The sequence below is a fragment of the Budorcas taxicolor genome, chromosome 22 (assembly GCF_023091745.1).
Source record: "Budorcas taxicolor isolate Tak-1 chromosome 22, Takin1.1, whole genome shotgun sequence".
Taxonomy (NCBI): Eukaryota; Metazoa; Chordata; class Mammalia; order Artiodactyla; family Bovidae; genus Budorcas; species Budorcas taxicolor.
Window position 1 is genome coordinate 30,531,747 of NC_068931.1, and position 15,065 is coordinate 30,546,811.

The 15,065-nt window shown below is 41.0% G+C and overlaps 1 protein-coding gene across 1 annotated transcript in view; it reads left to right on the top strand.

The window, feature by feature from the left end:
* The window catches only part of CHST9 (carbohydrate sulfotransferase 9), a 237,374-nt gene that overhangs the window by 199,908 nt on the left and 22,401 nt on the right, over window positions 1-15,065 (top strand). Inside the window, exon 4 of the mRNA XM_052660523.1 lies at window positions 11,134-11,171. Coding sequence (XP_052516483.1) covers window positions 11,134-11,171 — 38 coding nt within the window. The remainder of the gene's footprint in view (window positions 1-11,133; window positions 11,172-15,065) is intronic.

Here is a 15,065-nt window from a genome sequence, read left to right on the forward strand (position 1 = left end):
TTCATTTTCACGATACGGCTTGATAGTGGCAAAACCAAGACTAGAAAAGTCTGAAAGTGAATCCATTGCCATTACTACTATATCAAGAGTTAAAAACCTTTTGATCTGACTACCTGTACAGTTTACTAATAAATCCTTTACAGCTCCATGATTACATGCTGTCATTTTGTGGGGTGATCATCTTGCTTTCTCCACTTTTCTTCTATACTTCTGGAACACCAAGCATCATTTCCATAATAGATGCTCATTAAAATATTGCTGTAACATTAGATGACTGAGTTTTGCTTGAGGATATTCTGAAAATCCTTTAGCCTGAAGACTGTGGCTGTTGAGAGCCCATCCTTTCTTTTCTCTACTTAACCAATATTTTTTGAATGGTTCAAGTTACCTATTTATGCTCATAAAATTTGAAAATTTAGTTGAATACCCCAAATATGTTTATAGACAAGGAAAAGAAGGCAGCCTGAATGCATCTATCTCTTGGGATGAATAAAATTCCCATTGACTCTAGATTGCAAATTCAAACTCAAACTGTTTAACTCTTATTGAACCAACACTCAAGCACTTTATAAATTGAGCTAAGAAATAGTCAGCAGATTTTATTTTTCAGCTTATAACCATAAAATGTGTTAAGGGACTTTTCTGCCTGTCTTTTGCACAGGTGTGTGTATGTAAATACACGTACATGTACACTCACATGATGCAACCCTCACATACACACATTCCACTTGCACTGCAGTGACCTTGAAAAATGGATAGTGCAGCTCCAGAGGGCAGGTCTCTAACAAGGGGGAAGAATTAAGTCATTCATTATGATGACAAGGATAATTGCTATTACCGGTGTCATTAGTCTTTAAAGTCCAGATTTGGTGTCTTCCAGGTTTGGTGTCTTTTCTGCAGTAGAATACACAGTGAATGCCAATTTTAAAAATATCAAGGAGCGAAGGTAGTAGCTACAAAGTGAAAGTTGCTCAGTCGTGTCCGGCTCTTTGCCACCCTATGGACCATACAGTCCATGGAATTCTCCAGGCCAGAATACTAGAGTGGGTAGCCGTTCCCTTCTCCAGGGGATCTTCCCCACCCAGGGATCAAACCCAGGTCTCCCACATTGCACATAGATTCTTACCAGCTGAGCCATAAGGGAAGCCCAGTAGCTACAAATGACACTTAAAGATTTCTCTTTCTAGGTTGCTCTTAGCGAGAGATAAAAAGCAATTGATAGCACTCTTTGGGACAAAGTGGTGAGATAACATCTCTCATTAGCCATCTGTCACAGAAATGGACTGACTTCAACCAACAGCTTACATCAAACTCATTTTCTAGACAAAGAAACTGAGGCTTGACAGTGAGTGAAGCATCCGCCCAGAGAGGGGATTGTGAGTTCCCATAACTCACTTCGCCCCTGGGTTCCCATATCCCTCATCCTTTTTCTCCTCAGTGTTGCGGGGCAGTGTTCCTTCGCTTTGCACTCAGTTGGTTGGAGGTAGGCACCATAGGTTTGATTGATACACCAATTTGCATCTCAAGGCATTGCTCGATAAATACAGTGCCATGCAAGGCTACTCTCTCACAAGCCAATTTCCCCCTCTGGGCTGACTTTAGAAGCTCATTGATGTCACTTCCTTCCTCAGTCAGCAAGTGAATTTTCTTTAATTCTCAAGACCAGCTGTCCATGCTGTCAACAGAAAGTTATTAAAATTCCTTTAAAGTGAATAAAAATAGCCTAAAAGCAAATGTACTTGGAAACAGGAAAGAATCAGTATGCAAAGTCCACAAACCTCTGAGCAAAATAATGTTGATCCAACCAGAGATTTCAAACATTGTATATTCAAGATGCTAGAAAAAATAATTAAAAGATGCTAAACCACATACTTCTTAATCTTTTATTAGCAAAGGCTTATGCAGTTACAATTTATCCCCTGAATTCCATTCCTCTCTCTCAAATACGATTTGAATAAACTGGAGAGTGACTTCGGTTTTCCTTACGTGGGATTCCCTCTTTTCTTGTCTCGGTCAGGGAACATTTACATCTCCACCAGGCTAAGACTACCTGTGAGCAAGAGAAAAAATTATCATGAGTTGCAATCATAACCACCACAGTCACAAAATAATGATGTAATTATATATTTTAATTTATTAGAGTTTTAACAGCTCAAGGGAAGAGATCATTTTTCTCATATTTAAATAGCTGTATCTCACAGAAATGGTCTATCTGGCTCTAGTCCCCATGATCCTCAGTTGACTTTCTGACCTTAGTAACTGGAACCTTACTTTGTTGCCTTCTGAATCAGCCCTTGCTTTATCCCTCAGTCCCCAGTGTGGCTCCTGTCTTGTTGCCTGAGTTGTTCATGACGTGGAACTAAGTCCCTCCGAAACATGGATATGTTCCCTGCCATTTACGTCACCTACCATCACCTGCCTCTTCCATATTTGCATAGAAGCCCTGAATCCTGGACTCACTGTGACCTTTTGCTTGGGAAACATATCCAGCCTGTCTGTCTTGACATCCCAAGACACAGCCCAGGTTTGTGACTTAGGTTCCTGCCTATACTTGTGGCCCTTGGGTCAAATCTGCCCTGGGGTTGTCACCCTCCTCAAAGCCCCTGATTCCACAATGCAATTAAAGAGAAGCCTGAGTCTTCTGGGTAGCTATGTTGAGAAACCTTATTTTGGTAAATAGCAGCTTAGTGAAAGAGAATGGTGGAAATTTGGGTAAATTCAAACTAAAGGGACAATTAACATATTGTTGGCCTTCAGGAAAAGTATAAAACCTGGTGTTATAAGTTATCTAGAATTAACTCTTTGTCCCTCACTTCATTTCCCACAATCTTGAACACGTATGGCTTCCCTGGTAGCTGAGCTGAGAAAGAATCCTCCTGCAATGCAGGAGACCTGGGTTCAATCCCTGGGTTGGGAACATCCTGTGGAGAAGGGAACGGCTACTCACTCCACTATTCTAGCCTGGAGAATTCCATGGATTACAGTCCATGGGGTCCCAAAGAGTCGGACACGACTGAGCAACTTTCACTTTTACGTTCAGTTCAGTTCAGTTCAGTCGCTCAGTCGTGTCCGACTCTTTGCGACCCCATGAATCGCAGCACGCCAGGCCTCCCTGTCCGTCACCAACTTCTGGAGTTCACTCAGATTCACATCCATCGAGTCAGTGATGCCATCCAGCCATCTCATCCTCAATCGTCCCCTTCTCCTCCTGCCCTCAATCCCTCCCAGCATCAGAGTCTTTTCCAATGAGTCAACTCTTTGCATGAGGTGACCAAAGTACTGGAGTTTCAGCTTTAACATCATTCCTTCCAAAGAAATCCCAGGGCTGATCTCCTTCAGAATGGAGTCCTCTCCAACACCACAGTTCAAAAGCATTAATTCTTCTGTGCTCAGCCTTCTTCACAGTCCAACTCTCACATCCATACATGACTACTGGAAAAACCATAGCCTTGACTAGACGGACCTTAGTCGGCAATGTCTCTGCTTTTGAATATGCTATGTAGGTTGGTCATAACTTTTCTTCCAAGGAGTAAGCGTCTTTTAATTTTATGGCTGCAGTCACCATCTGCAGTGATTTTGGAGCCCCCAAAAATAAAGTCTGATACTGTTTCCACTGTTTCCCCATCTATTTCCCATGAAGTGATGGGACCGGATGCCATGATCTTCGTTTTCTGAATATTGAGCTTTAAGCCAACTTTTTCACTCTCCTCTTTCACTTTCATCAAGAAGCTTTTTAGTTCCTCTTCACTTTCTGCCATAAGGGTGGTGTCATCTGCGTATCTGAGGTTATTGAGATTGCTCCCGGAAATCTTGATTCCAGCTTGTGCTTCTTCCAGTCCAGCGTTTCTCATGATGTACTCTGCATAGAAGTTAAATAAGCAGGGTGACAATATACAGCCTTGACATACTCCTTTTCCTATTTGGAACCAGTCTGTTGGTCCACGTCCAGTTCTAACTGTTGCTTCCTGACCTGCATACAGATTTCTCAAGAGGCAGGTCAGGTGGTCTGGTATTTCCATCTCTCTCAGAATTTTCCACAGTTTATTGTGATCCACACAGTCAAAGGCTTTGGCATAGTCAATAAAGCAGAAATAGATCTTTTTCTGGAACTCTTGCTTTTTCAATGATCCAGTGGATGTTGGCAATTTGATCTCTGGTTCCTCTGCCTTTTCTAAAACCAGCTTGAACATTAGGAGGTTCACGGTTCATGTATTGCTGAGGCCCGGCTTGGAGAATTTTGAGCATTACTTTACTAGCATGTGAGATGAGTGCAATTGTGCAGTAGTTTGAGCATTCTTTGGCGTTGCCTTTCTTTGGGATTGGAATGAAAACTGACCTTTTTTATGTTAGGGATTCAAAACTAAGCTTCTATGTACTCAGTCACTCAGGTGTATCCAGCTCTTTGTGGTCCCATGGACTGTGGCCCACCAGGCTCCTCTGTCCGTGGGATTCTTCAGACAAGAATACTGGAGTAGGGAGCCATGCCCTCCTCCAGGGGATCTTCCTGACGCAGGGATGCAACCCTCATTTCTTGGGGCTTCTGCACTGGCAGGCAGATTCTTTACCACTAGAGCCACCTGGGAAGCCCCAAGGCTACTATAAATGTTATATTAAAAAGGAGGGGAAAGGAAGATTAGACATAATCACTATTACTAGGATACTTTAAAATCCTTGGAAAATCAACTGGGAACTAAGACAGAAATGGTGGCTATCACAAAACCAAGTGTTTGGTATGGGCTAGAATTTATTAGTAGTCAACTTCAGGCATTCATATGGTTCATCTAATGAGTTTTACCCCTGAATCTTTCCTTTCACTAGAGAGAAAGAGCCAGGAACAGCTGCCCTTAAAATGTGAGAACTGATACAAATCAGCCCTGACTGAAAATACTGTCAATCATTCTGTAAATTTGCATTGAATACCTCAAGTGTGCCAGCACTGGGCCCTTGATACAGCAGTAAATACGATGTATCAACTAGATGCCCCAAAATATTAATCTAAAAAATAAATAAAATACAGGAAGAAAATAGATCTTTTTAAAAGATACAGACTCATTTTTAGGCAGTGTTGAATTTATAGACACTTCATAAAACACTGGGGCTTCTCAGGTGGCACTAGTGGCTAAGAACTCCCCTGCCAGTGCAGGAGGCATAAGAGACTTGGGTTCCATTCCTGGATTGAGAAGACCCCCCTGGAGGAGGGCATGGCGACCCACTGTGGTATTCTTGCCTGGAGAATCCCATGGACAGACGAGCCTGGTGGCCTATAGTCCACGGGGGTCGCAAAGAGTCGGACACTACTGAAGCAACTTAGCATGCATGTACATAAAAGAATTTTAATAAATAACAAAATTATAAGCAATTGTCATGGCATTTTAAAGGGACCCACATTCTTTCAATGTTAGTAACCACTGCTTTAAAATGTAGAAAATTAAACCTTTTTTTAGTGCTCTTAAACTTGTAATAACACCAGCCCCCTCATAAAAATCATTATTACTTTTTCTTGCTCTATTTTTAAACATGGTTTCTTGATAAGAGATCTTGTCTTGTTAATACAATGTTATTACCAGAATTTGCGTAGTATAGTCTCAAATCAGAAAATAGCAAGACAAAAAAGAAATAAACCAAGATAGGCAGGGCCCCTGACCATAGGCTGCTTATAGTGTAGAAGGAGATGTGCAAAGAAGCAACGCACATACAAATGACAAAATAATTGCAAGTTATGATAAATGCTGGGAAAGAAATGGGCTGATATCAAGAATCATCAGAGGAGATGGGCCAACCAGAGAAGAGCCCCTAAGATCTTTTTTTTAATTGGAGTATAATTGCTTTACAATCTTGTGTTAGTTTCTGCTATGAATGAAATTAATCAGCCCTATATAATACATACAGCCCATATATCCCCTCGCTCTTGAGCCTCCCTTCCACCACCCCTCAATCCCACCCATCTAGGTCATCACAGAGCACTGAGCTGAGCTCCCTTGGGCTATACAGCAGCTTCCCACTAGCTATCTGTTTTATTCAGGGTAGTGTATATATGTCAAACCTAACCTCACAATTCATCCCACCCTCGCCCTTGCCCCCGCATATCTATTCCCTACATCTGTGTCTCCATTCTTGCCCTGGAACTAGGTTCATCTGTACTATTTTTTCTAGATCCCACATACGTGTGTTAATATATGATACTTGTTTTTTCTCTTTCTAACTTACTTCACTCTGTGTGACAGTCGCTAGGTCCATCCACATCTCTACAAATGACTTAATTTTGTTTCTTTGTGTGGCTGAGTAATACCCATTGTATACCTGTACCACGACTTCTTTATCCATTCATCTGTTGATGGTCACCTAGGCTGCTTCCATGTCGTGTCTACTGTAAATCATGCTACAGTGAACATTGGAGTGCATGTGTCTTTTTGAGTTGTGCTTTCCTCAGGGTTTATGCCCAGGAGTGGGGTCACTGGGTCACATGGTAGCTCTATTTTTAGTTTTTTAAGGAACCTCCATACTGTTCCCCATTTTGGCTGAATCAATTTACATTCCCAGCAACAGTGCAAGAGAGTTCCTTTTTTCCACACCCTCTCCAGCATTTATTGTTTGTAGATTTTTTTTCAGTGATGGCCATTTGACTAGAAAGTGAGGTCGCTCAGTCCGACTCTTTGCGACCCTGTGGACTGTAGCCCACCAGACTGCTCTGTCCATGGGGTTCTCCAGGCAAGAATACTGGAGTGGGTTGACATTTCCATCTGCAAGGGATCTTCCCGACCCAGGGATCGAACCCAGGTCTCCAGCATTGCAGGCAGACGCTTTAACCTCTGAGCCACCAGGGAAGCCCATTTGACTAGTATGAGGTGTTAATATTAAACTAAAACCTGAACGTTTGAAAGAGCCTGTCAGATCAGCAGTGCCATTAGATTAGAAATAAAGCACGCAATAGATGTAATGTGCTTGAATCATTTCCTCTCCCTTTCTACCCTCCAGTCACTTTGGTCTTCTGTGAATTTCTGGTACTTTTGACCCCTGGTTTTTGCACTTACTGTTGTCTCTCCAATTTGGCTGGGCTGACTTTCAGATTTTCTAAATGTCTCATGATTCACCCAGATACACCCTCTCCTTGCCTCTGAGACTTTATTCTTTCAGTCCCACTCCCTGGAATGTCTTTCTCTTATCCTTTGTGTGCAAAAATCATACTTATTTAATCCTCACAAATCTGGTGAGGGGTAAACACTAGTAACTCTTCGTTATACATGACCAGACAGGACCCGAACATTGAATGCTGCTGCTGCTGCTGCTTTTAAGTTGCTTCAGTCATGTCCGACTCTGTGCGACCCCATAGACGGCAGCCCACCAGGCTCCCCTGTCCCTGGGATTCTGCAGGCAAGAACACTGGAGTGGGTTGCCATTTCCTTCTCCAATGGATGAAAGTGAAAAGTGAAAGTGAAGTCGCTCAGTCGTGTCTGACTCTTAGCAACCCCATGGACTACAGCCTACCAGGCTCCTCCGTCCATGGAATTTTACAGGCCTAAAGGGCCCTAAATCTAATAAATGACAGAGCTGTAAATTAGATGTCAGGTTACCATCTACTCCATTTTCTAGAGTCCAGGGGACACTGATTAATTTATGATTATTTGATTGTTTGGCCTCTTACTTTTCACTGGAATTCCTTCAGATTTCAGTTTGTTCCTAAGGAAATGAAACTAAGATTTCCTGGTGCCGCTGCCACCCCTGACGCCACCTCTGGCCTATTCTCCAGGCAGCAACCACCCCTGAGAGGTCCTCTGAAAATGCACAGCTGACCAAGGCATTCCAGTGGGCCTACTCACACCCTGGGCTACACTCCCTTCATAACTGACTTCCCACTACTTTGGGGAAGGTTCATCAATCTCCCCAAAATGGTCCACATGAGCTTTCTTGCTACATGTTTCTTGCCTGTCTGTCCAGCCTCATCTCACACCACGCAACCTTCCCCTTATTTCACTTTGGCCATGCTGGCTTCCTTTCCCTGCTTTGGACCCAAAATGCTCTCTCGTTCCTGACTGTTCTTCCTTCTCTTCTTGTCCACCTTGGTGATCTAATTCAAAAGGCAAGTCCCCCCCGCCACCCCCAACAAAAAGCACTCTTCTTTATGCATCCTTCTTATACACTCTACATATTATCTGGCAAAAGACATCTAAATGCCAAAACCTATCAAGAGTGTCCAATTGGGCAGTACCATTAAAAATGAAGAAAATTGGTAACTATTATCTAGAAATTCCAAAATTGGCCCTGATATTTTGTGACAGTGGCGGGATTGAATAGCCTACTTTTTTTTTAAATTGTTTTTTCATTTTCTTGATTGCTCCCTTTGCTGTGCAGAAGCCTTCCAGTTGCCTTCCTATACATCACCAACAAACTACCTGAAAATGAAATTAAGAAAACAATCCCATTTACAATAGGATGAAAATCAAATTACTTGAGAAAAAAACTTAAGGAGGTGACTCATACATTGAAAATTATGAAACACAGGTGAAAGAAATTAAAGTACACACAAATAAATGGAAAGACATTTCATATTTATGATTTGAAAGAATTAATTTTGTTTAGATGTTTATACTACCCAAAGTTATCTACATATTCACGTGATCCCTATCAAATTCTCAATGACATTTTTTACAGAAGAAAAAATTCTGGAATTTCTGTAGAACCACAAAAGACTGAGTAGCCAAAACCATTCTGAGCAAGAAGAACAAAGGTGGAAGCCTCATACTTCCAGATTTCAAAATATATTATAGTACTACAGTAATCAAAACAATGTGGCACTGGCATAAAAACAGATATATCGACTGATGGAATGGAATAGAGTCCAGAAATAAATCCATACGTATATGGTCAACGGCTGTTTGGCAAAGCTGCCAAGAATACACAGTGAGGAAACGATGCTATTAATAGTCTCTTCAACAATGGAGAAAACGGGACATTCACATGCCAAACCATGGAATTTGATCCTCTTCTTACCCCATGCAAAAAAAATTATTAATAATTCAAGAAGGATTAAAGACTTAATTATAAAAGCTAAAAGTAGAGGGAAAGATAGGCAAAAACTCTTTCTATCAGTTTGGGCGATGACTTCTTGAACATGACACCAAAAGCACAGGCAACGAAAGCACCAAACTGAGAACACGTCTATGCAGCAAAGTAAACAACCCGCAAAATGAGAAGGCGGTTAAGCTTTCATAAGGGAGAGCCCGCTTTCAACAGGGCCATTCCATTTTCTGGGCTCCTCCTTCATCTAGTGCATCCTGTATATCACCTGACCTGACACTGAGTGAGCGCTTAGTAAAATTTCCTGATATGCTTATTACTGGTTGCTCAATTGACCGGTAAATGCCATGAAGCCTGGCGTGCTGCAGTCCATGGGGTTGCAAAGAGTCAGACATGACTGAACAACAGCAAAGTTGACCAGTAAATACCATGTATATTCATTACGTCTCTTTTTGAAAACAGTTTGACAGTTTCCTCAACAACTAAACAGGCAACTACCACGCAACCCAGAAATTGCACTCCGGGACATTCATCCCAGAGAAATTAAGACTGATGTTCACATAACCTGTCCACAAGAGTTGATAGCAGCTTTATTCACAATTGCTAGAAACGAGCCGGATGCCCTTCATCTGGTGAATGACTAAACAGACTTTGGTGCATCCTTACTCAGCAATAAAAGGTAATGGAGGGAGGTCCAAGAGAAAGGGGACGTATGTATACTTACAGCTGATTCCCGTCGTTGTAAAGCAGAAACTAACATAACATTGTAAAGCGATTATACTCCAACTAAAAAATGAAATACTGGGGAAAAAAAGAATGCACAGGAATGCACATAGCAACCTGGATGACTCTACAGAGAACAATGCTGAGTGAGAAAATCCTATCCCAAAAGGTTTTAAAATGCATGTTTCCATTTATACAGCGTTCTTGACAGCAATGGAGAACAGATTAGTGATTGCCAGGAGTTAAGAAGAGGGCAGGGGTGGGAGGGCAATGGATGTGATTATGAAAGAGCAACATGAGGTAATGGAAAGGTTCTGTATCTCAACTATGTCAGTGTCAGCATCCTGGTTCAGATATTACCATACTATGTAGATCATCCAAATGTAACCCGTGGGGAAACCTGGGTAAAGGGTACAGGGGAACTGTCTGTATTCTTTTTTACAAATGCATGTCACTACACAATCATCATAATTAAAATTTTAAAAGGACACATTTAATAAAGTGTAGGTATCTCACCAAGATATTCACAAGCACGTAATAACTGCTGGGCCACAAATGTCTTTACTCTCTTTCCTGGTGGTTTGTTGGTTATTGATTATTCCTAAGGATTTTTTTTCTTATATTTAAGACACATGATATTGATCATTCTTAGGGTATTTTTGCAGTATTTGAGGTTTATTATTATAGAATCTTCATTATTTATACCCCTCTGCTGCTTTTTTTCATGTGTTACATTACTCTGATATGTTTCTGTCCTAAGATACCCCTTATAGAATTGTTGGTTTATATTTGGTCTCTGGCAGTACCAAAACCTAAGAAGGTCTTTATCATTTTCATAAGTCAGGAAAAAGTAGCACTTCTGCCATCTGTCACTTTAAATCTCTTCTGGTCCTCAAGATTCCCTGAGTTCACTGTTAATATTATGCTTGAGCAGGTTGTCATTGTTTGGAGACCTTCAAATGGCTGTGGTTCAATTTTTTCTTTAGTTCTTTCATCTCTTTACCATTTCTCTTCCAGAGTTCAATACATCCTCTGGTATGTATTTCCACTCTGTTTTCTGTTATCTTTGCCTAATGTGGTTAATTTTGGTTTTGACTTTTTTTTTCATTCCAATATTGGAGTGATCATAACTGTTTCTCAGTTCAGTTCAGTTCAGTCGCTCAGTCGTGTCCAACTCTTTGCGACCCCGTGAATTGCAGCACGCAAGGCCTCCCTATCCATCACCAACTCCTGGAGTTCACTCAAACTCATATCCATCAAGTCGGTGATGCCATCCAGCCATCTCATCCTCTGTAAATCCTTGCTCAGAGAGCCCACAACTGCTGTTTGGAATTTTGAGTGAGAACAGAGCAAGACCAGTACTAATGCTGACTTTCTTTTTGCTTTCTTTTTCAGTGACTAGAGAAAAAATCCAGGAACATATCACCAACCAGGTATTTCCTCACTTCTCATACACCAGGATGTAGAATTTTGCTTCAAATGTTACTAATTAATTAAGCATTTGTAAATATTTTTAAAAGGAGGCATTGCTAGTTATTGGGTATGAGCGATACACATCTTACTGGTTCTGAGAACAAATAAATCGATCATGTATGGGTGATGATGCACTTTGCTGTCTCCCCTACCTCATTCCTCCCGTCCACACCATCTTTCCCAAGGATGGGCTCTGCCAGCTCTGATGTAAGCAGCCCTCAGAGCAGGTCATGACCTCTGCATTGATTCTATCGTGGCTGCAAAGAGATACTTTTATCAGCTTCTCCCTTAACTAAGCTGACTGTCCTCTGTGATTTTCCCAAGTTCTAATTCATCCAGTCATTCCCTCCCCAACAGTTAAGAACTAAAGCCTTAGCCATGGAAACGTACAAGTTGGTTTTCTATCTGGTCCCTGATTTCTACCCACACGTAGCCAGTGTCTTCCTGCCTGCCTCACTGTTTTCTTATCCAGTCTTTTTTTTGATTAATTTTTTTATATTTACCGGGAAATAGAGTCATTCTGTACAACAGCTTAAGGGGTTTAAGATATGCAGCCATAGATCCAAACCAAGTTTGGCCAGGCTTGCCCCCCCTCACCCTCTTCCCATGGGCCAGTCTGGCTGAGTGTTTCCCAGTGCTGCCGCTAGACCCAGGGGACGCAGACGCACATCTCCGAGACAGTCTGTGGGCCTGTGGCAAAACAGGCACAGCTTTCATTCATAGACACACATCTCCAAGTCTTGCTGTTGTTGTTCTCCTCTGGCATAAATTACACCTCATCCTTGTCAAGGGGAAGAATGGTTCATCTACATTTATACCAGTCAACGGTACATTTTTCAACGTCTCCTCCTAACGGACTTCAAAATAAATTCCAGTTGTGGTTCCCATTGTCATTCCAACCAAATTAAGTTCTAGCTCTACCTAATCTGTGCCAGAGGCCCTGTGATTCGCCAGGCTTTAAAAATTGTCCTTTCATGTGACTGACCTCCTATATTGCAAATTCAGTAGGCAAAATTTAATGCTTATCAGGTACCATTTTGCTTTTGAATAGAACTCTAAATACTGACTCAGTTGCAGCCATCATAAAAACTTGAAAATGCCATCCCAATGTAATGTTAAAGTCAGTTAGTCATTTCAAATATTTATTCACCTATTGAGCTTAGTCTCTTTAGCATCGTATTTCAATTGTTTGTCTATACTCAGGTGGCTTGGTGAGGTGGTTGAACAACAGTTAATCAATAAAGTTCATTGTTATCATTTTGTTTATTTAAGTCACAGAGGGAACATTTTTCCTTATAAAGAGAACTGTTTTCAAAGAGAACTGTTTTCTTTATTAACAAGGTAAAACAGTTGGTCAAGAAATATATTAAGACTACTTCTCAGGGGTAGATTTTCATTTCCTGTATTTTCTTTCTTTTGTACCCTTGGCTAAACTAATAGAGTGTGTAGACACTAGAATAGAACACCAAATATTTACTCATAATCTTAAACATGGATTTGGTGCCAGATAAAAGCATCATGTCTCCCGGTTCCAGTAAAAGAGTGAAATTCTTTAGTCTTCAGAGGTAAGGGTCTTGAGTGTATTAGTTATGTAGTCATTTTCAGGACAGATAGTTGTATAGTTCAATCAGTGTCTGCCAGCTGGTATTTCTGATGCTACAATGGAATTTCTGTTCTTTCTTCTTGCACATAGGGAGGTGCTCCCCACTCTCAAGAATACACCAGGAGTGCTCTGTGACGATATAGAGGGGTGGAGTCAGAGGTGGGAAGGCGGCTCATGAGAGAGGGTTGTATGTGTACTTATGGCTGATTCACATTGTTGTATGGCAGAAACCAACATAACATTGTAAAGCAATTATCCTCCAATTAAAAGTAATTTTAAAAAAAAGAACAAGATAACAAAAAAGAATGCACTGGGAATATAATTCTAAAAGGCATCTCAAAAAGTGAAAGTCGCTCAGTCGTGTCTGACTCTTTGCGACCCCATGGGCTATATAGTCCATGGAATTCTCCAGGCCAGAATACTGGAGTGGGTAGCCTTTACCTTCTCCAGGGGATCTTCCCAACCCAGCAAGGGGTCTCCTGCATTGCGGGCAGATTCTTTACCAACTGAGCTATCAAGGAAGGCCTTATACCTCTTATAGCTCTAATTTATCTTATACCTCTTATAAAAACCATCTTATACCTTTAATTTATGTAAAGTCTGGCAAAGAGCCACAAAATGAAATCACTTCTTTTTAAATTATTTTTAAATTGAGGTATAATTGACCTATAACATTATATTAGTTAGGTATATTAGTTGGGCTTCCCTGGTAGCTCAGCTGTTCAAGAATCTGCCTGCAACGCAGGAGACCCCACCTGGCTCCATTCCTGGGTCAGGAAGATCCGCTGGAGAATGGATAGTGTACTCAGTCCAGTATTCTTGGGCTAAAATGAAGTCACTTCCTTTTTAAGTATTTTTAAATTGAGGCATAATTGACATATAACATTATATTAGTTACATATATTAGTTATAATTAGTATATTAACAATATACCGATTACATACATTAGTCTGTATAGTATATACAAAACATAATGATTCCGTATTTGTTTATTCTCTGCAGTGATCTACATAGTAAGTCTAGTTCCCATCTGTCACCATCCACAGTTACAAAACATTTTTCTTGTGATGACTTTTAAGATTTACGCTCTTCAGTTCAGTCGCTCAGTTGTGTCCGACTCTTTGCAACCCCACGGACTGCAGCACGCCAGGCCTCCCTGTCCATCACCAACTCCCAGAGTTTACACTCAGCAACTTTCAAACACACAATATGATAGGATTGACTATAATCACTGTGCTGTCCATTACAGCCCCAAGACTTATTTGCTTTATAACTGGAAGTTTGTCCTTCTTCATCCACACTCCCCTTCTTCTAGCCGAAGAATTTAACTCTTGTAAAACGTGTCTATATACTCACTTTGGCTAATCAATACAGAGTTCTTTATCAGAAAGGAATGTAAAATGGAACACTGGTGTGCATTAATCTTGCCCCCAAATCCTTCCCCACTAGGCACTATAGATTGTGTAATTAAATTGAAATTGAAAATCAAGTCCTGTTGTTGGTTTTGCTTTTTTTTCCCCCCATTAAGCAATCTCCAGGCTGCACACCAACGTGAGAAATCAGGACTGGAGCAGAGGGAAAGTTCTAGCCTGCTGGCTAATATCCAGCATGCATTTTTAGCCCATGGCTATTTTACCACACCTGAGCTCAGAGAACAAACAACTATTTGAGTTCTCTGGAGGGAACGCTGGATTCTTTCCTGTGTAATTCACTGGGGAAATTAGTATGCTTTTTTCAAGTAACTTGTTAACGCTGCTTGTTTACGGGAAGAGGACAAAAATGAGCAGTGAACCGCTTGGCAGAATGAGATGAATGCATGACCCATTTTTTTTTTTCAGCTGTCCCTTTGGCAGTTCAATACTGCCATGATTTCCTCTCTGAAAAATGCGCCTTGTAGAGATGAAATCTAGATTTCCCCATAATTTTGACTATGGTAGATTAAAGATAATACCTTAAATACTACCCAGAATACCTTCCAAATCAAAGTAGCAAATGGTCAGTACCAGAATGGGAATACATAAAACCTTTTGACTTGAGATTTAAAAATCGCCTTCTTATTTAGTAGCCAGTTGAAACCTATAGTAAATAGAATACTTTCCATTTGTGCCTTTTGGATAGTAGATCATTAGAACCGTTGGCGAATTAATACTTTGTTTTTATATTTTGCTTTGTTTCTCAGTCGTGTCCGAGTCTTTTCGACCCCATGGACTGTAGCCTCCCAGGCGCCTCTATCCATGGAATTCTCCCAGCA